Source organism: Ixodes scapularis, unplaced genomic scaffold (genome assembly GCF_016920785.2).
Source record: "Ixodes scapularis isolate PalLabHiFi unplaced genomic scaffold, ASM1692078v2 PGA_scaffold12__126_contigs__length_90152505, whole genome shotgun sequence".
NCBI lineage: Eukaryota > Metazoa > Arthropoda > Arachnida > Ixodida > Ixodidae > Ixodes > Ixodes scapularis.
In genome coordinates, this window is record NW_024609838.1 from 23,469,018 (window position 1) to 23,496,393 (window position 27,376).

A 27,376-nucleotide genomic window follows, 5' to 3' on the forward strand; every position below is an offset into this window, starting at 1 on the left:
GACAGTATCCGAAACATAAACCATATACTACTATTAAACTCAAAAAATATAATCTTAAAAATACGTTAAATCTGTTTTAGTTTAATATACGGCATATTATGTAAAGGTTTTACATAAAAACAATCTTTACCACAGGAATTTCTGCAATACCCAAGCACGTCAGATTCCAAACAGCATCGCTTGCAGGGCATGCAACACTGTGCAGCTGAAGTCACGCACGTGTCTTCGGTAGACATTCAAAACACAATGCTGAAGAATACAGACTCGAGCCGCATATTTCAGGGTTATAGGGCTTTAGGATACGTATGTAATCATGTGCCATTCATACTGCGTTATATCCAGCGAAGGAAAGAGCATCTGGTCATCACTTCGATTGGGAGGAGCTTCCACACTTATGGCGTAAGTGGAACACTGCCGGCATACCATGCTCATATTTTACAACAACATTAAAGCGCTGTTTTTTTTTTTTTTTTTACGGTTTGTATGTATATTCTAGCCGTAACACCTTTATGCATAGACACTCGGGATTATACATCGAACACACTAGGTCTCGGACTCTTCTTTCAAGCGTAAAGTGTGAAATCGCGAATGACATCGGTCGTACACCGGAGACGCGAAAGAGCATTGATCACACCACAGTTGCCACAATAGGTTGTCAATTTATGACGCCTAACATCCAGGTGATTATATGCAGACGATGTGACAGTAGTTGTCTCAATCTGTCCGTTCTGCCCTGTTTTAACGTCTTTGTTTTGATGTGCATGTTGGTGCATCACAGCTGACTTTAAACATTTCCTGTAGAAAATAACAAGGCTTGCCCGAATGCTTCTTTTATTGTGCAGGGAACCAAGCTGGATCTGCTTACAGCAAGTGAGCTTTTCTTCTTTTAATACCGTTGTTCACCCTTAAAGTACTGAACCGTACCCACCTCTTTGGTGTCACTTTTGCAACAAATCTCTCCAACGTTGCAGGCAGTGTTCACGAGGATGAGATCACGTGCATCGCCGGAGACGCGAGGCTTGTGTACACCTCTTGCGGAAACACCATCTACTCCTGGCGACGGGGAAGTGAGGTGAGACGCAAAAAGTTTGGTCACACTACATTTGTACCCCATCTCCCACCCCAAAACACTTGAGTACAGAGTGACAACCACTTCTGTTACTAACTCTCACTTGGCTGCGAGCCATGACCACATGGCATGTGACTATCTTTCGCAGGTCCGATGTCACATGACTAGTTTTAACATAAGATACTATGTTATAAGAGAGGGCATCTTATGGAGGTATGCAAGAAGTGATATGAAGCTTTATGAAACGTCATCCACCAAATTTAGTAGATTTCATTGACTCAATACATCTCAAACTGCGGTGGCCATTGCAATGCTGTCATAACCGCAGCAGGCCTTGCGGGTGCCACCTTACCCTTGTTGGCCGGTGTAAACGATCATGTAACCGCAGCAGCAATCAACGGTGTTCTGGTCGGAGGTCAAGTTCGGAGTCTCGGTACACATTGCGCCGAGATTTTTGGACACTAAAACATATTCGCTGTGTGCAGGTATCGACAAAGCACTGCCATAAACTTTTTGACATGCCATTTGTTGCGTTTACAGCTGCAGCGGACGTACGAGAGACACGAAAGCAAGGTGACGCTCCTGCTGCCCTTCGGAAAGCACCTGGTGTCCGTCGACGAGGCGGGCCATGTCATCGTGTGGGAGATCAAGACGGCCGGTACGTAGCCTGGTCGTCGTAGTTTGTAGTCCCATCTTGGTTGTTGGATCTTATCGCTCTGTTATAGCCGCTGAGAGAATGAGAGGGGCAGGGAGGAGTTTTGCTTGTCCAACGAAAGCTTCATACCTTCGATGACTCTTGGGCTTCTCAGGAGCCTCGAGCATGCACTTGCAACCGAAGCATGAAGAGACATTCCGTCGTTCTCATTCTGTTGGTGGCTACGGGCAGCGGCTCTGGAGTTCTGATTCTGAGAGGGGAAGGGATTACGGACCCCTTTAGACGAGGGAGTCTGGACCTCGAGAGTGGTGACGGCAGGAGCCCTTCTTGCAGCATCATTGGTGTTATTAGTCTGGATCAGGGATGGGCAAAATACATGCAAATATGTATCGAAATACAAATACAAATTACTTCATCAAAAATGTATTTAATTACAAATCTAATTACATTTCCAAAAAAGCATTTAAATACAAGATACAAATACAACCAAATGTATTTGGTCTCCTCCAAATACTTTTCCAAATACATTCCTCAAAATTTGCATCAGCCACTTCAGGGCACCTGCAAGAGTTTCTGGGTATCTCATTTTAATATTGCATCGCACACTCGGGAGTTAGTGTGCGAGGCTATAGTAACATAATAGAAATATAATCACAAAAAATGTAATCGGCTTGGACGTAATAGGTGAAAAAAGTACAGAGCTTTAAGCAGCTTTTTTTGTCGATTACATTTTGGTATAGGCCAACAAAGAACCGAGACGACCAAGACGCGCAGCACTAGCTAGAGAATTTTTTATTGTTGCAACTCGTACCAGTTACGAAAATCTGGACGAGTTGCGCATTTAGAATGTTCCAGGCAAAAATATGCATGGAAATCAGGCTGGAAAGTATCACAAGTTGTCACAGGCACTTATTTAGCCAGTCTGCCTGTGAACGTCGATTTCGTCACTATTCTTGCCCTGGACTAGCACGGTCGTAATCACAAAGTCACTAAACGCTTGTGTATGATTGAGAGACACTGCATTCGGTGCAGAGCGTAGTTTTCTTCCTGCTCTGGACGGTGACAATAAATTTGAGGGATGTATTTTAGCCCGAAAAATTGTATTTAATTACAATTGTATTTGAAATACCCACGTTTTAGTATTTAAATACACACGTCAAATACATTACCCAATTGGTAATTAAATACAAATGCAAAATACACAAAGTATTTGAAATACATATTTCAAATACTTGTATTTGAAACACTGCCCATCCCTGGTCTGGATGGACTGCAAAACTCACCTCGTGTAAATGTCTCGACGAAGACGTTCGGATGCTTGCATGTTTAATATCTCAGTAGAGCCGTTAACCGTGGAGATTGTAAACAAAGGTTCAAATAAAAGTTATTTGATGACTGAGGTTTGTGCGACGTATGCCTTGCTGAGACTAACAAATTGATTAAAGGACACATGCAAAGGGAAAAAATTTTTTTTTTAGACAGCTTAGATGGAAAAAGGATGTCATACAACGATTTTACAACGAAGAAAAAAAATTTTTAGAGCTATATTTACGGCGCTATACGAATTTGTAGTTGGCGCTCGCGGGAGCTGCCGCTGGTCACGTGGTTGGCCCGCGCGCCGCCGCGCTGCGTCGCCGCTGCACGCTGAGCGTTGTGCGAACGCCGCTTCAACGCGTTTCTCCACGCTGCCGTCGCTGCCGCCGCACAAGTTCGTCTGCTTCGGGGCGCCGCCGCCGTCGTCTGACCGGCACACAGGTCTACCACGTCTGCTTGCGCTTTTTCAGGAGTTCCTTTTGGGCTCTAAAAGTTACTTATTTTTTTGTTATACTTCCAACAAAGATGAATAAGTTACTTTTAGAGGCCATAGGAAGCTTCCGGAAGAACGCAAGCACCACGTGATAAATAAGGACCAGTCACGTGATAAATATGGACCACTTTTTCGCGGTGCTCGCGGGCGCCAACTATAAATTCGTTTTGCGCCAAAAATATAGCTCTAAACATTTTTTTTCTTCGTTGTAAAATCGTTTTATGGCGTCCTTTTTCCATTTAAGCCGTTTAAAAAAATGTTTTTTTCCTTTGCATGTGTCCTTTAAGTTAGATTGCCTCAGGCTAACTCATGAGGCTCACTTATTGTGTTAGAGTTTAGCATATGCGAAATCAGTTTAGGTTTGCTCAGGCTACAGAAAGTTAGGCTAACCTCACTTAACTGACATGAGGTATAGTTCCATAGTAAACCTAAAACCAGAAACAATAAAGAAAATGTGACCGGTTAGTTTGCCAGGTTGCCGGTTTTGCAGCGACAGCTGCTATGGGCTCCTGTCCCCACTGGAACTAACGTCCGTTGATGGTGGAGTACTACCCATAGTAGCTGTAGTTGTCGTTTAGGTCGTAGATGGCGACGTGGGGCATCTGTTGTCGACGAAGCCAAAACCCTTGTAAAAAATCGCCCGCTGCCCACTGGAATCGATCCCGGCTCCGCCACGTGAAGGCTCGTCATTACTGAGCCACACTGCATCATTAATAACCTGCTCTAAACTTGAGGTTTTTGTAGTACCCAATGCCCATTGCAAGCACTCTCTGAAAAAAGAAAAAATAAGTAACCTATTAAAAATTGCCATCATAGCACTGTCAATGCTAAGAGCTCGTGCCGGGAGACGCGCTTTCACGCGCTCCGCATAAAGAAACAAACGAAAGTGTTCGGAACAAAATAAAAAACAGCGTCTCCGTTTCGATCTGAACGCTTTTGTTTGTGCACCCTGGGGTGCGTGAACACGACACCGATGCCCAACGACTTCGCCGTGACGTGTCGCAACTATCACTGTGACTGTACTGTGGCTTAACGCGGGACTGCTTGATTTTAGAGCGCAGCTCTTAGGCGCCCGTTTCCGGCTTGAGCGGCGTCGGCGTCGCCGTCTGCATCAGCGTAACCGCGCGGTGCATTATGGGAAATGTCCCATAATGCACCGCTTGAGCCCTCCCCCCCTGTGTCACGTGACCTCGGGGGGGGGGGGGGGGGGGGGGGCACGTGACCCCCCGAGGTCATATGACCCCCCCCCCCCCCTCCCCAAAGTCACGTGACTCCCCTGAAGTCACGTGACCCCCCCCGCCGAGGTCGCGTGATTCCCCGATGACGCCATCGTCACTGATGACGTCACCGGCATCCGCATCGTCACCATCACTGATGACGTCACTGGCATCCGCTTCGTCATCGTCATCATCACTGATGACATCATCAGTGGCGTCACTAATGACGTCACCGACATCCACATCGTTATCATCACTGATGACGTCATCATGATGTCACTGATGTCGTCACTGGCATCTGCATTGTTATCATCAGTGATGACGTCACCGACATCCGCATCGTCATCGTCATCATCACTGATGACGTCATCAGTGACGTCACTAATGACGTCATTGGTATCCGCATCGTCATCGTCACTCATCGGCATTGTCATCGTCACGTGACCCCCCCCCCCCCCCTCCCCCGGTCAGTTGACCCCCCCCCAGTACTCTTCCGTCCTCCTCCTCAAGAGCTGTGCTCTAATTCGGCGTTACAGGGAGTTGTAAACGGCTTCCACTCTTTTTTTTTACCCCTTTATCGGGTTAAATTTGATCAACTTTGGTTTTGCAAGCTTAGTGTAGCTATAGTTGGCAAGAACGGCCGGGGGGATCTTGATTGGCCCCACCGCCAGCGCAGGCTTCCTACCTTCTCTGTACTTTCAGCCGTACTTTTGCCCTCACCCGCAGTACGTCTGAAGGCACAGAGCGCACGCCGGTGACGTCCCGCCGTTCTGACTCCGTCAGGAAAGGGTCGCTCCACCATTCTCGCTGTGTCAGTGGCCACAGGCCATACGACCTTGGCTCATGTGAACTTGTGTTGCCTTTGGTCACGGAGGGTTCGGCCGAGCTTACGAAGTAAAATTGTGTTCTCGCACGAAACGAGACGATCGGACGTGATGACGTGCCTCGCCGTCGACTCTCCGCAGAGGTCTACCTGGAGCTATCGCTGGAGGCGTCGACCTTCGGGGCGAGCGCGTTGCTTCATCCGGTGACGTACGTGAACAAGCTGCTGCTGGGCAGCCACCAGGGGACGCTGCAGCTGTGGAACATACGCAGTGGCACTCTGGTGCACTCTTTCGAAGGCTGGGGCAGCGGCGTCACCGCCCTCGAGCAGGCAAGTCGAGTGCCTCATCCTTTCATGGGAATTAAGGACACCAACTCCCGACAGCTCCCCGTACCGCCACCCGTCGCATAAGTACGAGCTGCAGTTTAATTTTACTTTAGAAGTAGGCTGCAGAGAAGCAAATGAGATGTTTGTGTTTAGAATGCATGAGGTCAGACTACCTTTGAGGTATGGTGGTGCTGGTTTACACCGTGGACGAGAAATGTAGCCAGTGCAGAACGACCACTAGCGTGGGGTCTTTGGCGTGCACCACGCATTAGTGTTACATCACCACATGCCGGTACGATGCTCATCTAGATTGGAACAGGCAGGGGCTGGAATCAAATTCAGAGATCATAAGTTCTGCAGGGCGAGCTTTCACTGCATATGCTTTAAGCTGCAGTGCGTTAAGGCACTCGGTCACCGAGGAAGTTTTAGGAAAAGGCAAAGATGCAATGCAAACGCTTTTTATGGCATGAGCGCATTGTAAGCGTTAAAACTTAATTAAAATAAAAAAAAAAAAAAATTGAAGGACAACACAAGAACATTATTCTCTTTCAGTTTAAAAGGCAGACTCGGTTTCTTAAGATTGAAAAGTTTGAAGGCTCCAGGTTTTGGGGAGTCGAAATCATGAGCATTTGAAATCTTGTAACCGGCGCAACTTTGTGACGTCTCAACTGGAGAACGGTTTCAACATTGTTTTGCAGTCTCCAGCAGTGGACGTGGTGGCGATAGGGTTGGCGAACGGCCAAGTGATGGTGCACAACCTCAAGTTCGACGAAACCCTGATGACGTTCCAGCAAGACTGGGGGCCTGTCACCGCCATTTCTTTTCGCACGGGTAAGCGACGATCCGGGAACAAAGATTTGGTCATTATAGCAGTGGCGGTGCAATAAGACAAGGGAAGAAAAAAGTGGGAGACACACAGAAGTACAAACAAGGGTTCTGTGTGTGTGTGTGTGTGTCTCCTTTTTTTTCCCTTGTCTTTTTGCACTGTTGCTGCTACTTTAGATTACCAACTTGCCCAAACTTCCATCTTAACAAACTTTGGCTTAAACCTTTGTTACTGGTTCATTGTAAGTGTCTGTCGATGACTTAACTACAGGCGGCAGTGCTTCATTTATGCAGTCACTAGGACAAGGAAAATGCTCTTTGCTAGAAGCCCAATGCTCTCTAAAAGGCCACCGTGAAATGTATGAAGTAGCTTTCTTGCTTCCGTGAAACAGTGCACAAGATTTACACACAGAATAGTACCCAAGCATGAACGACCAACTTGCCCAAGCCTCCGTCCCCTCGTCTTTCTTGACGTGGAATCAGGCTTCCAGGAGTGCGTTAGCATAAATTCCCTCCCTTCCAAAGTCACATTTTCTATCTTTGTGCCTGTGAACATTTTCTCTTTTTATTCACTGTGCCATTGACAACTTACAGAAGTTTAGGACAAAACACAAGTACATAGTCACATGGTTTCGTTTTGCAGTGATACATTGAATTGTTTTCTAGTTTTGATTTTCATTGGTGTGGTGCCTTACTTTCTGTATTTTGTAAAAGAAAGCCCCTGAAAACTTTCTAAGCCTGTCCCTTCCACTTTTGGTTCTTCTAGTTCTCCACCCAGTTTCAGGCGGTTTAAGAAAATGGCAAAAGCTCAGATGCAATATCTTAAACTGTGAGAGTGGCGCCGGTAAAAAGTGTTGCTCCATTTTTAGTAGTATTACTTTTAGGAGGTTTAAACATTTACATTTTGTATGTCAAAGAGTGGTAGACTGTTGACGCTCAAAATGCTAAATAGGGGGGGGGGCAAGCTGCCACCCGATTAAAGGGTAACCCCCATCAATTCCAAAATTCCGGTATTACTGGCGATTATCATTTCAAGACTACTAATAAACAGTTCTATGTCATTCGTTTTCCGAAAAATTAAATAGTTCTTTTGCAAACCTCGTTTAAACGAAAATCACAATGCGAAACCAAAACCTTGCCCGCAGCAGGCAACATTGGTCCTGCTCGTCAACTACTGGACATCACGTGGTACGGAGACGTCGGCTATGTCATAGACTGCGCTGCTCCGCGTGTCGCCCGCTAGATTGGGTGGATTTTGTTGATCGTGGAGCCGCTCCAACTTCCTTGGTCGGTTTAATGAGCTTTTTGGTGGAATTGCATCGTAATATGTTACATGTGGGCTTTTTGGATGATACGACGTAGGACTGCATTGTTTTTTCAACATCGAAATTTGACTCGAGTTGCCCTTTAAGTGTGTCCAGCCAACCGCACCTTTCCGTCCACCTTTGTGTACTATGCTCTGTCATTTTGGGCATCCCAGACGCATGGAAATATGGTGAATTCATACTCCTTACGATGGAGCGCACGAATCCTATTCATTTCCCGTGCTGCCATTAAGTAAGACTTTCATTTGTAACCCTACAACGAGTGAAACAGGTCCACATGTGCCGTGCATCATGTCTGCGCACACATTTTCTCTGTTTTAAATCCCGTTTTCGTCTGAGGCGCGAGACTTAAGGCCAGCTCACGCAGTCGCGACCGTTTACGACCGCATGCCTTGAAACCTCCGAAAATCTCTTACGACGAGACAAGTTGCCGGCTCTACCCGTCAGGCAGCCATGGAACAATAAACAATTCCACACATTTCCCTTTTTTTCCGCACCATTCTTTTGTTTTTGACCTGGAAAAACTTCTGACACTGTTACGAACGACCGTTTCTCACTGAGAGTGCATAGATTTCATCCTGCAAATACCGTCAAACCTTCGCTCTAGTGAAGTGCAGTTCCAAGGTCACCTCATAGATGGTGCCAGTATGCCAGTGTGTTCTCTAGAGAGCTTCCATTGTAAAGAGGGCCCACCTCAAACCATGGGGAGCGCTTGTAATTTAATGGCGGACACCTCCCGCGGCGATCGGTCGCAAGTGTGCATGCGCTGCGCTTTCGCATTGTGAGGAGGGAAGCAGGCGGAAAGGCAAAGACGTTTGCAGACGATCAACGCTTTCATCAGCTCCTTGCAGCTCGTCTTACAAATGCGGCCCATAAACCACCGTGACCCTGATCCAGCAGTTGGAAACTCTTTGTAATACAGGCTCTCTAGCATTCTTTGTCATAAGATATCTTAAGAACACAGTCCTAAGCAAGTGTAAGTTTGCGAACGAATCTTTACATGAGGCTCAAGTGGAGTGATGTTTCGGCCGGTGTCCCTCGCAGATGGTCACTCCCAGATGGCGACGGGCAGCCCCCTGGGCCACGTGGCGGTCTGGGACCTGGAGAAGCGGCGCCTGGACAGCCAGCTGCTGCACGCTCACCAGACTGGCGTCACGGGGCTCCGGTTCCTCCCGGACGAGCCCCTCCTCCTCACTTCCTCCCCGGACAACTCGCTGAGGGTGAGCCTCGGGAAGCTCCTCCATGTGGCGAGGGGGATTTTCAGTTGGGTTGAAAATCCTCCTTGCTGCACATTCTCAGCCTCCTCGTACTGGTCAGACTACGGCGAGGCGTGCCGGCACGCCGTCTTACCGACGAAGGTGCACCGCGATGCCTGTTAGGCGGGCCTGCAAACTATTTTTCTGTCGGCCTGAAAATCTTCCTTGCAACAAACTCTCCTCTACCCTCTCCCGCTGGTCACGTGACCGCCTATTGGGAGGGTTGGTCTGCTATAGGTTGTTCGGAGCATATCGTGTCGACGTCTTTCGCCGTCGGGAGTGGAGGGCAAAAGGTGGTAAGGAGAGAGGAGGAAGGAGGAAACCTCGGGGGGGAAAAGTGAGGTCAGACTTTGTTCCAAGACCGGCGGGGTTAGAGAGTCGGTTTCTCGACGCGTCAATCGTCGGTAATTTAGCCCAGAGATGTGGAGCTCTTGTTCTCTAAGCTCGTTGTAAATGGTTTTGACTGAGTTGACTTGTGCTTCCGTCGCGGCAGATGTGGATCTTTGACCAGTCGGACGGCGGCGGTCGTCTGCTCAAGCAGCAGCAGGGACACAGTGGCGCCCCCTGTCGGATCAGGTTCCACGGTGCTTCGGGGAACAACATATTGAGCGCAGGCAAGTCCTTCCGGCTCATACAGTGTGTGTTTGTGTTGTGAAAGGCAGCACATTTCGCATCGCGAATGTGTTTGTCCAATTTGCAAATCCTAAAGGTGTGTAGTATAGTTGACGAGGTAAAAATGGTGGGCATCTCTTTCGGATGCCTGGCCTCCGGAACAAGCTCGTTGCCTTCTGTCATGCTTCGGCCGCTCCAGGGTCTTTCAGTACGCCATTGGTCACGAAACTTCGGCCAAAGTTTGGTACAGGATCAGAAACTGCCGTTCGGAGGCGCCCCCGTTCCAGAGGTGGCATCTTCGTTTGGTCACGCCACTCTCGCTGAGTGGCGTGACCCCAAGTTCCAAATTCCAAGCCTTGGTCATTCCTTAATGATATCTAACAACAGAACTTAAAAAAAGTTTTTTTTCGTTTGTCTTCAAACAAATGGTGTTCTTTCGAGCGAGAAAAAGTCAGGCCATGGAGCATAGAGGTTCGCAGCGCCTCTGCTCGGTGGCGCTACTCGTGGCACTGAATTTTGACAGCGATGGCGGTATCGAGAATTCATTTTGAGGCAAGAAGAGGAATGAAGAGTAATACTATTTTGGACAACGTTGCAGAAAAGAAAGATTGACAAAATGACTAAGCTTACAAAGCAGAAGACGCTTACATTAAAGGGCAACTCCACTCAAAAAGTCGACCCTATCGAAATGACTGATATCGCTTTAGAAGGTCAAAATACGGTCATACCCAAAATATCACGTCAAACCGACGCCGCGTTACCGATTAATACCAATATTAGAAATGTTCTCCCGGCTCGGTTAGCGGCCCGAAAGCGGGTGAGCAACGCTGGCACCGGGTGAGCTAGTGAAGCAACACTGGGCAATGACGTAGGTCTAGTCCTACGCTCTCGTACGGACGCCGCGAACGCTTCGTTTCCCGTGGCATTCTGCGATTCTGCTGACGGCACGAGGTGTTTACGACATTATCCTGTGTTCTCCTATTTTTATTAGCTTCCAGGCAGTTGCTTTAATTCCAGCATTGCTTCCGCGACAGCGCGGAAGAGAGCAAAGCGGTGCTGCTCGCTCACGCGCGCGTCGTGGAGCCGGAGAGATTTGCCGGTCTCGCGTTGGGCAATGTCGAGCAGGATTTATAGTGCTGTGGGTTGCACCAACAACCGGGTGCGCAACCCGAAGCTGCGGTTCCACCAGTTCCCAAGAGACCGGAAGAGGCACAAGGTGTGGGTCGGTGCCGTTCGCCGGATAGACTTCGGAAGACCGTTGACTCCGAGGTCCAACGCGAAGCTCTGCTCCCAGCACTTTACGTCAGACACCTACACACGGGATCTGCGGCTGCTGACTGTTGCGGGTTTCACCACGAAACAGGCGTCTTTGAAGAACGATGCGGTGCCGTCGCTGTTCGCGTACCGTCTGGCGGCTGCTCCAGCACGATCGGCCGGACGCAGCAGGTCGCGGCTGATCTAACTAGCGTGCACATAATGGCACCTTGGCTTTAACAACTTAGACCACTTGTGGATAGATCTGTCCATCTATCTCCCATTATTTCGCTTTCTCGGTCCGCGCGCAAGAAACAAATACAGTCACGCTGCGTCGGCACCGACCGCGTCATATTTATAGCAGTCGGATTCGCTTTTCGGCCGGCAAATTTATAAATACTCACTAAAACTTACTACATTTGATGCATATCAACAAAGTGAAGCGGTAAAAAAAGAAAATGTGCATCTAACCTTCTGTTTTGAAAGTCCACGTGCGACTGAGCCGACCTTGTCGGCGCGTCGGCTCAGAAGCGCGGGACTAGAACTAGGTCATGCCGACGACGCGCCACTAGTATCAGTGTTGCCAAGCTGCTTCAACCGGTAGTTTCGGTTTCGCCGTGCCACCGGACCGATTCTTGCATTCGCGATATCTACAAAACTATACACACTACCGAAAAACAAATTATATCTCGTGATTCAGGGTCGCCGGCTTCGACTAAACAGATCATAACCCAAAAATTGTAAAAATGTAGTGGAGTTGCCCTTTAACAAGAAACGCTGTAAATGCGATGACACGTCACCGCGGTTCATTGGCGGCTCAGTCAGAAATTTCGACACCACGTTGTTGCCAGACTCCCGGCAGTGCTGGCTAGATTGGCGGTCCTTAGTCCCCTTGTCGTCCGTGGTCGCATACCAAGCTCTCCCACGGCGTTACAGAGAAGTTTCGTGACCAGGAGCGCGTCGAAGGACTCTGGCTGCGCATGCATGCTTGTAACTCACGAGACGTCGAAGTATAACTGACAAAGGGAGCCCATGCTGGAGGCAGGACAGCTGAAGCCCCTTCCTGCCATTCTCACCCTGTCAGTGACCACAGTGACAAACTGTATGGGAATTGTGAACCTGGGTATGGGGACCGTGAATCCCCAAGTCCCCAGCTGCAATGGAACAGTGACCCGATCGGCCTTGTACACTGCCCTTGGCCTAATTAGAGAAAAACAAAAATAGTAGTGCTTCTTACTGGTAGCCTCTTACAAAGGTTAGGGCCTGCATCCATGGTTGGATACAACGTAAGAAAAACAGCGCGAGGGGTGAAAGGGCGCGCACAAGAAAAGCTGTTCGGGAAAAGAGGTCGCTCCTCTCCACTTCAGCTTTCCTAGTGTCCGCCCTTTTCCTCGTCACACCCTCTTTCTTATGCTGTATCTGACATATAGTGCAGGCATTAACCTAGCCTGTAGGCCGAGCGTGTGAGCGATAATGAAGGGGGCCAGGTTTACCGAAGTTCGGACCGGGCAGGCTTCGGCGCATGGCGGATGTTCGGAGGAAAATTACCTTTTCTTGGCGTCTTTTACCAGTTCTGCGGTCTTGATACATATCGTTAACGTTACCGATCTGCTGCACCACAATACCTACTGGCTTAGGCCAGTAGGCATTGTTTTGGTCTATGTATCAGCTTCTTTTTCTCATATCCCACCACAGTGATACTACATGTGCATTGTTTTCTCGAGGCGCAAAATAAATAATGAATTTCTCATTATTATTATTATTATTACTACTGCAATGAGATGTAATAGTGACAAAAATTGTAGCACAGCATCTTATTCGATCATTGGTCCACTCATGCTAACAAGCTGCCTACGCGTCATCTGACGCATTTGGTGTAAATGAGGTCGGCAGACGAAACGCGGAGGTGGCACAGAAAACCTAGCCAAAAGCAGTGCCATTCGTATCATCCTTTCGCACCTTTCTCTAGCATGCGTCTTTGAAGCTTTCGCTCCACCGGCGCCGCAAACTTTACGTGATGTCTTGTGGCAGTCTTTCGTGGTTTTGTGACTGTGTTTCCGTGGGTAGGGCTGGACAGCACCCTGCGCTGCTTCTCGACGATCGGCGACCACCTGAACAAGAGCCTGGGCCAGGCTTCGTTTGACCGCAAGAAGGCCAAGAAACACGGGGTGCTCAGGGACCCCGGAAAGATGCCCCCTGTCACGGAGTTCACCTCAGGTGAGTCCGGCCCCGAGTCAATGCGCGGACGGGAAAGGAAACCCACTGTACTGCCTCCTTCAACTGCAACCGTAACACGGTCGCTGGCAGAAAGGCTAACAGAAGAGCAGACATGGCTAGGAAGGTTGCTATTATAAAGAAAGGAGAGAAGTGGACCTACCGTAAAATTCCGAGTTAATGCCCACTCAAAATGTGGAGATGATCGTGTAAAACTGTGGGATCAGCGCTTCTTAAGTCAACATCATGTAAAGATATTCTCTTTGTGTATTTTCTGAATGTTGCAAAATTGAGGGGTGGATACTCATTGTAGGGTGGGCAAATGCTCGGTATTTTGCGGTAGTACTGAACCTTGTGGGACATTGGAGTTAATTTGTGAGGATGGCTGAACCTTGCACAGAACTGAAAATCTGCTCCATCACCTCCTCTGACCGCAACCGCAACTAATAAAAAAAAAATGAAGAATAGAGATTTTTTTTTTTTTTTTTTTTTTATGGGCTGTTTGTGTGCTGTTTAAGGTGCAATGTGTATTTTTTTCCTGTGTGTGTTTATTTTTAAAAATCTAATAACTACAAAGTAGTATCTTCGCTGATTGTCAGGCCCCGTGCACAAGCCTCTTCATAGTTTTGCGGGCCTGTACATAATCATGTATTTTTCTACTACGCAATAATATTTATTATTATTACTGTAAAATACCGGGGGTGCGCCCACTTCACTTTCGCTGAAAAACTGTGGTAATCTAGACATGGGTACTTGTCCGATCAAATCGGGCTCGAAACATGTAATTTTAAAAATTCCCAAGTTTGGGAAATATTAATAGTGGACACTTGAACAAAGTGAGTGCTTGTGCAGTATTTTACAGTATTATTATTTATTAGAAGGGGGAAAGTCTATCTTTATCAGTTCCGCATATCATGTTTTCCCAGATCCGTATTCATATCTGATACGACATGTTTATCTTCAATCATTTTGACGTAGCAGTTTCTACTACTCGCGACACATTTCTTTAATCTACATACTTTGCGTGCCTTTGTGTATATACATTTAGGCCAGGTTACACGTGCCGCCAATTATGCACCCTCCCGCAGTCCTACGAGCTGTTTGAGGCACTGGAAAGTTTAAATAATTAAATGAGAAAATGGATGGGAGGGGGACATGTTTGACGAAACTGGAGAGGACGATTATAATTATACGGCGAGCAATTGTTCCAAGACGCGTCTCTGGCGCATCGGAATGCTAGGAGCTGCACGCAAATCGAAGGGCAACGTAGAGAAGGTTCAGGGAATGCACGACGATGAAGCAGCCAAGCGCGCACCGTCATTAATTGAGGTCAGGAGGAAGTAAAAGCATGTGGGTGCATTTGGGATATAAACAGATGCACGAGGTGCGCAGGAAGCAAACAAACTTGCATGCCGTGTAGTACATTGAAAACGGTGTTGAGGAGTTTCAGTGGTCCTGCCACCAGCACGAGCTTTGTACCTTCTACAACGCTTTGACGTCCATTGCGCCTTGAGCATGCACAGTCAATGAAAGCATGGTGGAAGGCATGGAGCATGCACAAAGAATAAAAGTATGGTCGAAGGCATGGAGCACGTGCTGGAGGCCGTGCGTTTGAAAGACACGCCCTGCCGTTCTTGCTCTATCGGCGTCTTCGGATGACTTTTTTCTGCCTGTTGGGACGGGACTAAAGCTTGCGGAGTTTCTGCCTTGCAGAGACCACGCGGGAGAAAGAATGGGACAGCGTGGCCGCATGCCACAGGGGTCTGGCGGCCGTTACAACGTGGTCGTACGACCGCTGTTGCATGGGGAGCCATCGTCTGATGCACGACCGCTTCAAGGGCACAAAGGGCGTCGTGGCACTGGTGAGTTTGCTGTTCCTTTTTAATGCGTTAGCATTGGAATTGCTTGTTTTGACGAAAACCCTGGCGGTGTCTGTCAGTTTGTCAGTGCCGGGGAGAGAGGGAGGAGCGTGACGGGTGCGGCACTCCTATTGGTCCGAAGTGCTGACATCACACGCGTCACACTCTCTCTCTCCCAGGCGCTGACAGAGTGACAGACACCGCTGGGTTTTCGTCAAAGCGAGTGTTTTTGTTTTCGTCAAAGGAACGTTGCGCTGCTGGTGTGGAGCCAAAGAGGAGGAAGTGCCGCGGTGCGGTGGAATGCTGGCATGCCCAGTTGCCGCTCTGTGTTGTAGCAGTGCATGTGCTGTGATGTGTGTGTGTAGTTAGGTAAAACAATAGATCCGGTTCCCTCCACGAGTGATAGGAATGTGGTGATAAACGAATGGAAAGGGGTTAAAAGGGAGTGAGGAAGAACTAATGTAGCACATATCCATTTAATGAAACTCATTGATTGCCAACTGATTTTTTTTGTGTTATCCTGCTGCAAGAATAAAAGTCTCATTTTCTCTGCCACACACCGCCTGGCTGCGAGATGCCAGTTTGTGCAGAGAAAAATTGGTGCTGCGACGACGCTTTGGCGTGGCGAGATATATAAGCTAGAACGAGCGCATATGGACACCTTTACCTTCGTGATATGGGGCAGTGCCACATCTGAAAAGTACTGCCCCGCATTGCAACGCTTCTTCCCCAACATTAATGCGGATAGTTTAGGACGTTGCAGTTTGTACAGCTTTTTGCTTGGCATCTTTGCTAGCCTCGATGGCTGAACTGGTGGGAACAATTCTTTGCCTGTGTGCCGTTTCGTACAATTGTTTCCAAACCTCTACAGCATTTTTTTTTTTTTTTTCAGGCAACAATTTATGCATAGTTAGTTAGATTGCGGTCAACGTATTGCAATTCAGCATCGTGCTTGAAATAATCGCGGCACCTCACTCGGCTGACAACAGCAGTTTGCTGCGAGTGCATGAAATCTTCTTAGCATTTTCCCGCAATAGGTTATCGTGCTTGGGACCCCTTCATTGTTTGTTGTCTGTATCCGTGGAGGGTATTGAGAGCGATCGAGGCACAAATTCATTGTTTTAATAGCAAAATGCCATAATTTGGCTTTCATTTTCAATCTCTTCCCAGTGTGTGTCTCTGAGTTCGTGCGGCAATTTCGTCACCGTGGGCTGCAGCACCGGTCACGTAGACCGATTCAACATCCAGTCGGGCATCCACCGGATGACCTACGGCAAGGACACCGGTGAGATTCAGCGAGGAGCCTCTTCTTTATTTATAACTGTGTCTCCACAGCCTTTCAGCGTCGGGTTCACAGTGTCACTGCCGAAACTAGTTGCCAACCGAGATACACCGTAAAATACCAAGCAAGCACCCACTAATATACTTTTGAGATAATCGTGAAAAAATGGGGGATGGGTGTTTGTCCGGTCATCAGTTTTTCACATAAATGTGCTGTGCGTATTGTCTCAGATCTTTCAGATTTTGGAATGGGCACTTAGTGTGATAGGGGGGGGGGGGGGGGGGGGGCGGGGCGGATGCATGGTGTCCTATGGTTATATGGCAGAAATGCGCCCATAACAACGAAGAGCCAAGACTGATGCACACTTTTTTTCTGCATTCCACAGTTTCAGGTTTTTGTCATAACAAATAGTTGCCAGCTGACTTGTTTTTGCTGTATCATTAAAATAAAAATACTTCACATTTTTTTTCATTTTTGTCTGAATAACTCAATCAAATCTTAGTTTCAAGAGCAACTGCTAAAACAAGTAAATGCAAAAAAAAAAAAAAAAAGAAATAGAGAGGGCATTGTTACTGCTACCGTTTTGGGAGTGACTGTTTGCCTTTACCATCTCGACGAGCACATCTGCTGCAAGCGAGACGGCTGGAAGGCACACGGGAGAAGCCATCTGCAACTCGAGGGGACGTGACGTCGTCAAACATGATTTCTGCCTCGCATTCTGATTGGCCTGCGTCGAGCGTAAACTTTTTTCAGGGAGAGAAGGTCGGTTGTAGACCGTCCCGCGTTCCACCGAACAGGTCTGAAAATTGATGCAAACTTCGTCAGCCGGCGTCGAAAAGACACCAGGATATCCAGAGGCATTTTGGATATTTCCTGAAACTTTCGACGCCTAGCTTCAGAACTTGCGCCAATTTCCCTATGAATCCGCAACCGTCGGCGAGCCAGTGTTCGAGTTCAATGCGGAGAGCAAGTCGTCTGCTTCCTGCGCGGGGGTTGTGGTGACGTCAAAACAACACCGAACTCTGATTGCTTTTGATTGAATGGATAGTGGGTAGATTTCAATGCCTTGAGGTCTACCTACTGTTTCTTTCAATCAGCTAATTAGAGCTTGGCACTCTGACATCGTCGCAACCCGCGTGCACGAGGCAGAGGAACTTGCGCACATGACGAGCTCGTGACCCCACTCCCTCTTGTTTCAGCGCACGATGGTCCGGTGCGAGGGGTGGTCTCGGATGCCCTAAACCAGCTGGTGGCGACGGGCGGCGCGGACTCGCATCTCTGCTTCTGGGGCTTCAGGGACGGTCGCCCGCTGAGCAGGCTTTCCCTTGACTCGCCCGTGGCCAAGATGAACCTTCATCGGGAGAGGTGAGCATTCAGACACTTCGGTTGCGTGTAGCAGTTGTGGAAGGCTTGGGGATGCCTTAGTGACTGGCAGGACGAGAACAGCAGAGAGAAGTTTCGGTCGTCCTGCCTCCAGCGTGAGATTCCCACCTTCGATAGCGTTTCGGCATCCCATGTGCCTCAAGCGTACGTGTATGGCCTGAACACGGCGAAAAGCAGCGAGCATGCGCATGTATGCCGGACAGCTGGGAGAGAGGCCCCGCCATTCTTGTCTTGTCAGTGACCATGAGCCCTGCATTTTACTGCTTTTAGGGGCGAAGCTGCTTAGGGTCTAGCCTTGTCCGTCCGTCCGTCCGGCGTCCGTGCTCACATAAAAAGAAAAAAATGTTTGCGCTGTTGACAGGATTCGAACCTGTGCGGGGATACTGGGTTTCTAGTCCATCGCCTTAACCACTCGGCCACGACTGCGGGACGAGTAGGGGGCTCTGAGATGTGGTAGTAACTCGAGAGCTGGGGATGTCATGGATGAAACATTGCATGTAGCCGCTCAACGTCTGTACAGGAGATGGCGCTGCGGTGAAGTGCGTATACAATCATGTTAAACTTTGCATGTAGCCGCTCAACGTCTGTACAGGAGACGGCGCTGCGGTGAAGTGCGTATGTAATCATGTTAAACTTTGCATGCATTGGCTTAATGTTTATAGACGAGAGGGCGCTGCGGTCAAATGCTCAAATGCGTATATAACCACGTTCGATACCATACATTCTCTTTCTGACATGGACCGTTGACTTAAGCGGTGGAGATGCATTCCCACGGCTTCTAGGGGATCCAAGCTGATTCGCTAGAAGAACCACTGGCTCTGCACTTGACTGACCATAAAGCAGTAATAATGAAGTCGAAATGCAACCCGGAACTCAGCACTACCTATGAGCAATAAAAAAAAAATCAGCACCATCTGCACTACCTATGAACAATAAAATCAGTATCATCAGCACCACCAGAGCTTCACCCCAATCAACATCATCCACCACGTGGAGATGCGGTCATTTTTTCTAATATTCACTCTTTGTGAACTCTAATCACTTGAAGGCTACATTCGGAAAAATGGTGCTCATCTTTCTTGTCGTCTGATAACGCCATGGCAGTCGTTCCCATTTCTGCGTTGTTCGACGTTTGCTTGCGTCCCGATGGCTCGCGGGCACCGCCATTTTGTTGCCGGAACTGCGCGGGCATCGATGGCGACAGCTTTGTCCCGAAGGGTAGCTTTTCTGGTTTCAGATGCGGTGTTTAGAAACCCTATCAATGCCATTTTGTGCTGTTACAAACTGCTGCTTCACCAATTGGTTGCTTGGTCTACCCAGTACCCTCCAGTTCCGCTCGTTTAATTTTGCGTAAAGTTTGTAATCGCGTGCCGAGGGCTTCACGCTTGTGGGACGTGCGTCGACTTTACCGTTTTGCACCGGCACTTTGAGCTTCACCTCTGCACCGGCGTGCTAAAAGCAGCAGCTGATGCGGGGGAGAATTTGTGTTACCCCGATGGGCTTGGATATTTTGCTCAATCTTATGGGTCGACTATTCTTTTGCTAGATTAGGGACGAACCATTAATTTTAACAAACAGTTATAAATACAAGTCCTGCCGATCTTTAAACAAATACGGTACTTATCCGGAGCCGTGAAAGTTCATATGAAGCAGATTGCCGTGCAAGAGTTGCTTCTTCATCCGTACGCTCCTAAAAGCGTTCTCCTTTCTTACGCTTTCCGGATCATTCCTTGTCTTTACCGCAATCCCCTTTAAAATATATCAGGGGGGCTCTACTATAATTGCATCGATCAAAGTGAAAACTTTGTTTGTTTAAATTCGTTTATAACGCTGAGCCCACACTTCGTTTTTCCGTACGCAGTGGCATGCTGGCAGTTGCCACAGACGACTTTGCGGTGTGCGTCGTCGATGTGGAACTTCGGAGGGTGGTTCGCGCTTTCGCCAGCTACTTCAGTTCTGTCACCGACATGGTGAGCCATTCTCCTTTTCAGCGTTGCATGTGTCTTCAGTGTCTCATACCACCCATGCACAGAAAGTGGTCCCAAAGCAACCACAAACGATGTCGCGACAGCTGGCCCGTCACGCTGTCAGACGCTGCGATCGTGCGGTTAGTCATAGAAGTTCTCCAAAAAACGTTCAGCCTTTCCACTCTCGTGAAGAAGGAAGACCAGTGGAGCTGTACACTTCATACACTGCCGCAAGGCGCACGCTCCCGTTTCCTGTTTCTTCGTGTCCGACACGCCGCCGATCGTGGATACGTCTCCGGCGAACCAAAGTCGGTCACACACGGCGCAAGTGATGCCAAACGGGTAATCCACGAACTCCCTCCGGAACCTTGCCGTCGCGCCCGGGAACTGTTCAGCCGGCGTGGAGTGCAGTCGTCGCCAAGCCTCGCGCTTGCGCCTGGCCTCCGTGGCACGATCGTCATCCGTGGCGTCGGCCCGCCGGCGCCCTTTCTGTTCTCGGCGGAGGCTTTCCAGGCGAGCGATATGCTTTTTGGCAAGGGAATCTGAAACGCTCGACGCAGTGGAAGTCGAGGCAACAGCGGCTTTGCGGCGGTTGCGGACCCATTCGCGCTGCTGCGTATGTCGGCGCTCCTTCCGCAGCCAGTCTTCTTTCCCCGAAAGGGCACGCGGCCGACCCATCCTAAGCCCAAGCCGAAACTGGTAAGAGCATAGCAAACCACGTGCAAAACAGACGAGGACGAAGAAACACACGTGACGGGCGCTGCGCTCGTTACATGTGCTTCTGCTTTTTCGTCGTCTGTTTTTCGTGCTGTTTCCTACGATGAATTCCCACCAACGCGCCCAACTATCCATTCTTCTATAATAGCTGGAAAGGTTGCCGCCATCTACGAGCGACGGCGGATATCAAACTGGTTGTGTGCTTGCCGCTGTCGCTTATAGATGGCGGTAGCTGTCCTCGTGGGTCTTTGTCGACAGGCGTTTGATAGCGGACACGATCCTCGGGAACCTAGCCCATAACAGCTCCGCTGTAAAAGTAAGACAGAATGTGAGTGTCGCTGTCGTCGTGCCGTCCCAACTCCCGAAGTTTTTATGTACTCTCAAGTTTAAGGGCAACCTGTGGCAAGCGGGTGTCTGCTGCACGCACTTCCGCCGCCATGCTGCCACCAAGGTCGCGGCGGGCGGCAGGTCAGCACGAACGTGATGTCGTCGGGCGGAATTCGGGGGACCACGAGCGAGGATGTGGCGAGCGCACGAGTTGGGATGCAATCTGGGGATTGCAATAATATGTCAATGCATTGTTTCTTCATTGTTTTCTTTCACTTGCAGACGTTCAGTCCAGATGCCCGGTGGCTGGTGACGTCGTCGATGGATGCCCTGGTCCGAACATGGGACCTGCCGTCAGGCTGGTGTGCCCCCTCTTCCAAATCGACCTCGTCTTTTTAATGCGGAACGCGCGTGATGGCTGGGATTGCCGAGAAAACTGGCGGGATGCCAGTCCTTTTTTCAGCGATCCGCATAAAAACGTTGCCGAGAAACCGTCCCACACCTGTTGATTTCAGCAAGCTTTCGTCCCTCTAAATTTGGCGTTCGAAAATGCTCGAATTCAGTGGACAGTGGTCACAGGACATCAAATAGACGGCGGTCGTGTGACGTCGTCAGTGTCATGTCGGTCGGGCGACATCGTCGGCGTGACGCGGTGTTGTGGCACCAATCAAGTGACATCATTGACACCACAACGTGACATTAAGTGGCCTCATGTGACCCAATGGCGTGACACCACAACTGGTCGTCACATCGCGTCATACGGTGACGTGGCCCATAACGGCTTCATCCACGTGGCTGCAATATGCATAGAGTATGTGTGACGAGCTCAGAAAAGGCACCCGATGCAGCCGAAGACCCGGCACACAGACCTTGTCGCTCGTCTTAATCGGTAGGATTAAGATACGTTAAATGTATTTTTTCTAACAAGCTGTCTCGTTTGTGCACGCAGCTTGGTGGATTGCTTCGAGGTCCCCTCTCCTGTGACGAGCCTGGACCTCTCTCCGACGGGGGAGTACCTGGCGACCACGCACGTGGACGACCTCGGGGTCTACCTGTGGTGTAACGCCACCCTGTACGGTCACGTGACCCTGCGGCCGCTGCCCGCCGACTATGTGCCTAAGGTGGTTGAACTGCCGGCAACCACGCTCCAAGCGGCGGGTGAGCGTGCCCATTCTCTTTTTACGGTTGCGTATCGTTAATATGGGCCTCATTACGTGGACAAAGTTTCGGGGAAGAACGGGGTTAATACGGTTGTTTTTATCTCGCCACTCCTTATTATGGATGACTCCCCTTGTAGATGAATTGTGGGGAGAACAGAGGTGTCCCTTTTAATGAGTCAGGATTGTGCGTGCTTGGAAGATGGTTCCTGGTCCCTCCAGACCTGCAGAATGTCAACTGTTGTCATGCCTCCACTTCCAGTCGGCCGAGGGAAAGCTGTAGTTATTCATTAGTGTTTGGTGAAACCGGGTAGATGGCGTTGGCAGCCCCCCGATTCAAATAGACTGATCTCGCCAAGCGTTTGGCGCATGCGTGACGCCGCCATAACTTAGTTCACAGAAGGCAGACGGCAGTGCACGCGAGGGCTCGTGCCGTCTCGTGCTGTACACGCAGAGCTCCAGCGAGGTTCTTGCACGTGCAGAAAGACTAAAGTTCCCTCGATGCATTGCAACAGCGGTGGCGTAGTCAAACTGGCTGGTGAGATCGGTCTATTGTTTGGCCGTATTCGGTCAACCAGCCTTCTAATCTCTGTACGTACATTCAGTCAGTTAATCAATATTTTATTTTTTGCTTCGGACATTGTCAGACATGAATGTAGGCTTCAGGGGCTTAGAAGTCAAACCGTTTGACTCGATGAGGCTTCTGCAGCCTTACGAGAGGCAGACAGCTACCGTCCAGCATCAACCGAAAAGTGCAAAACAACGTGAATAGTATTTGAATGTTTTATATCAAGTGTCAGTGATTGCGGTTTTGCAGGCTCATGACTTTCAGCGAACAATCACCAAAGAAAAAATGAAAGTTGTTTACAGCAACCTTTAACACTGAATTGGAGCGCAACTCTTGAGGAGGAGGGAAGGGTACTGAGGGGAGGGTATACCCCTTTTCCTCCTCCTTCTCCTCCTCCCTCCTCCTCTGCATCCTCCTCCCCCCCCCCCCCTCGTCCTCCTCCTCTTTCCCACGCTTTGCATTATGGGACATTTCCTATAATGTACCGTGCAATTACGCCGGTGGCGACGCCGCTCAAGCCGGAAATGCACGCCTTAGAGCTGCGCTCTAAAACAGCATCAAGTAAACATAATGTGTAAAAAAAAAAAAAATATATATATATATCTATATATATATATCAGTTTTTTTTTACGATGGTGGCTGTGTGGAGAAATGAACTTCACACACGGCTGCCGTTTTGTCTTCCGACGTGTGGAAGTGTAGTCTGCGTCGGTACACACTTTGCCTCACCTTTACTTCCGCGACCAGATGCCTAATCTGTGTTTGCACAATTTACACCTTTTACAGATGGAACGGAGGAGGTTCTCGACGACGGGGAAGACATGGAGGTTGGGGACTATGAGTCGCCTGACCAGATATCAGCCGACATGGTGACCCTTTCGAAGCTGCCTTACTCTCGCTGGCAGAACCTTCTCAACATCGAAGTCGTCAAGGTGAGCCGAGGACGGGTCACTGGGTTGGTGCAGCCTGTGAGAGGCAACAAAGCCAAAGTTCCGGGGTTTTATGTGCCAAACCAAAGCAAGTTTGGCACATAGATCAGAGAGGAAGTGAAGTGCGTAACTCGTAGGTAACAGGAAGTTCTTTAAAGTGACGCCGTAATGACCTGTGAAACACCGGTTTGTTTTTCACCACACACAATTGGAGTCGCAGAAAAAATTCAAAGAAAAACGAGCAGCGTTCACCTTCTCAACTCACAGCCGCAACAAGCAGCCACGTGATCTGGAGCCGATTATGTGCCGCCAGTGTTGATCATAGCCACGCGCTGGGGTTGGCAAGGCACAGGACATGAGCCGAGTTCCAGACATTGTTATGGTTCGGCTATTGTCGTCATTGCAGCGATTGGACACGGGCCACCACCCGAATGCTTCTCGAGCTATCGATTACCACGAGCTTAAATCGAGTGCCCATGCAATGCTCGGGTCCAATCTATGAGCCACCTTCAAATATCGCCAATGGGCGGTACTGCGACTGCTCAGCTACGTCATCAAGTTTTGCGAAGGAGAGATTGAATGAAAACGCTCGTTTTTGTCTTTGACTTTACACCGCAGCAAAGGAGTTTCTTGGCCAGTGAAATTGCATGCGAGTATCCTTGAGTCGCATTAGTGCCAGTAACTTGTGTAAAGTGAACGTTCCAACTAAATATTGTTGCCACCGCCCTTTTAAGTTACTGCAGAAAAATGCCGATTTTTACGGCATCTTATCTGCGACGGACATTTATATAACGAGAGGTGTTGGGCTGAGAAGATGCATTGAAGGAGTGACTTTCTCTCTTTACCCGTCTTTTCGTGCAGCAAAGGAACAAGCCCAAGGAACCACCACAGGCCCCCAAGGCCGCCCCCTTCTTCCTGCCCACCTCGACGGGACTGGACCCCAAGTTTGCCCTCCCCGAAGACAAGGGCGGCGAGGTGAGACATTGTCAGTCGGCTGGTCTTCGGCAAGCCGACATTGGTCTGTAGACCACCCAGATCTGCCAGACTTGTTTCCTCAAGAGCAGGAGACCTCAAATCAGGTTCTTAGGAACACGAAGATTCCCCAGAGTACTCTCACAAGTTCCTCGAGCTCACAAATTTTCTCGACCATCCGTGCCCCTAAGTAAATGAAGGCCTTTAAAAGTTTGGACACTATTTTAGCAGATCTAAGCCACCTGTCGACGCGTAACTGTGAGCCAAACACTCCCCCGTATATTCATTATTGCACACCCTGCCAGGTCTCCACATTACCCCGGAGACTCCCGGACTTCGACCATTTCGTACGGTCGTACGTATTGGCAGGAAAATCTCCTGGAAAACGCGAGATAACCCCTTCGCATTTAAACAAAGTTTTCGCCTTCGCAACAGACTGCGGCAATGATTGCGAAGCCCAACTGTATCTCGCTAGCAGGAGTGGTGCAATAAAAATGTAACGAAAGGTTGTCTTCGTGCGAATTGATTGTCATCTCTTCTTCTGCAGCACAGATAACTGACAGCACCTCGTTTGGTGCTCTCCTTCCTTTCAGGGAGGCTCGAAAATTGTCTCATTCGAGCACTTCCAGCTCTCTGCATTTGGGAGGCTGCTCAACTCATGTGCTGAATCTGGCAACTGTGAGTCCTCTATCTGGGTTCTCTTTATTTCGTGAGCCGCCTTTTGGGGACATGGAGCGTGTGCTCTATCCACGGTTGCTCATTAAGGCCAGCCTGGGTTGTCTAGAACAGCCCAACAAAGTGTTCATGCATAAAAGACGACCTTCTCGCCACATTTTTTCCGGACGTACTAAACTGTGGCAGCCAATCAGACGTGCATTTCCGGTATATATTTTTGCTTCTAGATACACCAGTTCTGGAGAGGTTGAAAGAGCTGGGTCCGTCAAGCATTGACTTCGAGATCCGCGGACTCTCTCCGGAGTCCGGGGGATCGGCGGAGGTGATGCTCAACTTTCTGCGGGCAATGACTGTGGGCTTGAGGTCACGCCGGGACTTCGAGTTGATCCAGTCTTACCTGGGTCTGTTTCTCAAGGTGGGTAATGGTCCAACTCGGTTCCATGGAAGCTAGCCCGGCTCGTAATGTGCCTCGAATCGTAACGTCAGAGTCTGCGCTGCGAGTTTGCGTTCCCCGTGCTGTCAACCAAGTGGCAATGAAAGAGAGTATGATCAGTTTTGTGCAGAAGCACAGATTCTTTCGTTCGGTGTTCCACCGCACGCCTCTGCAATACGTTCACTCCCACAGTATCCTGTTGGCAGTGGTCGAAAATAACAAGAGTAGTACTCGAAAACCGTGAAAGTAGGAATGAAAGCGGTGCATGCTGCATTTTGGCATTGAGTGTTACTTGATGCTTGCGTGAAAAGAAGCTGGTCCTTCGAGCTTATAACACTTCTGCCATAAAGGACTTTGAAGCTTATCCCATTGCTGTCCACTGCTTGCATTTGGGATTCTGCCTGATCAGAGTATAGTTCTAATCTGCCTTTGCGAGTGGCAAAGATGGAGCAAAGCCCCGTCGGCAACAACTTAGGAGGGACACTGCACATATTGGAACCATTAACTTGTTCTTCTGAATCTTCACACCTGGTCGCAAACAAAGTGACCGACCGTGCTTCACGCTTGTCAAGCATGTTTTCATTCAGCCAGCTTCTTTTTTTTTTTTTTTTTTTCAGATGTTCTGGCAGATTATTAGGTCAGAGGGATGTAGGCAGTGTTTGAGAACTAAAAAATAGAAAAGGATTAAATGAAAAACTTGCTGTCTTTTTGGTATACTAAATTTGAAAGGCACTCTAAATGCTTAAAATTTTTAGGTCCTTTGCAATGTCACATTGTCATGCGATGACCGTCACACTGACGATGTCGTGTAACAGTTTTCATGTGATGTCACGGTGGACCTTTTAAAACGCTGATTTACTAGATTACAGACCTGTGCTTATCTACACAGGTTGAATTTCAAGTGCTGCTTTGTTTGCTCGGCATTCGTTGCGATTACAGATTCACGCGGATGCGCTGGCCTCGGAGGCAGAGTTCCGGGAAGTTCTGGACTTGCTGTCTAAAGAGCAGCAGGCATCGTGGACGAAACTGGAGGCCACCTTCAACCAGTCCCTGTGCATCGTCAATTACCTCAGGAGTGCCGTCCTGTAGAGTGGGCGGCTCTCCAGCGTGTAAATATACATACATATCCCACTAACCTCATTTGGCCTCCTGTCATTACTTGCTACAGTAGCCAAATGTGCCGTCACATGCTGCGACCATACCATAACGCTGCATCATTCTGTAGTATGCAAAGTCATAGCCTCCTCTATACTCACAAAGCCTGGCAGTTTGACGACGGAGCCATAGAGTGCCCGGTTGCATATTTGGACCGTGAGGATCTGGTAGCACAAGGCATCGAAGAGCCATTTCTCGGGGAACCTGGACGTCAGCGCACAGCTTTTGCAGCGGCAAAGACCCGAAACACACTTGTTCAGTCGGGAGAAGTGTTTCGACGTCTCGCCACAGTGGGGCGCCAGTCACGTCGCTTTCCTCTCATCCGTTGTCTGCCGCTCCACCTTTTACATTTTGACAGCCGCTTCTCGTGGCGATCTGCCAGGCTTTTTCAGTATATAGGAGGCTATGGCAAAGTGCCAGTTCGTCTGCTTCTTGTGCAGAGGTTGCTGCGATGCGAGAATGCCGAGCTCCGATTGGAAGCATAGTGGGTAGACCTCAAGGCAGCTGGCATTGAAGCCTACCCACTATACCCGTTCCAATAAGAACCAGTCAGAGATTGGCATTTTGA

At 49.0% G+C, this 27,376-nt stretch overlaps 1 protein-coding gene across 1 annotated transcript; it reads left to right on the top strand.

The window, feature by feature from the left end:
- Positions 1–190: 190 nt before the first annotated feature.
- LOC8051126 (WD repeat-containing protein 36) lies at positions 191–26,793 on the top strand. The gene is made up of 20 exons (XM_029992096.3): positions 191–399; positions 843–870; positions 972–1,072; positions 1,610–1,727; positions 5,714–5,901; positions 6,597–6,729; positions 9,093–9,268; positions 9,798–9,918; positions 13,238–13,387; positions 15,098–15,246; positions 16,414–16,528; positions 17,725–17,890; positions 19,770–19,878; positions 21,202–21,281; positions 21,869–22,077; positions 23,431–23,576; positions 24,435–24,548; positions 25,139–25,223; positions 25,448–25,635; positions 26,593–26,793. Exons 1-20 carry the CDS (start codon positions 247–249, stop codon positions 26,740–26,742), a joined length of 2,679 nt encoding a protein of 892 aa, XP_029847956.2. The 5' UTR covers positions 191–246; the 3' UTR covers positions 26,743–26,793.
- The last annotated feature ends 583 nt before the right edge of the window (positions 26,794–27,376 follow it).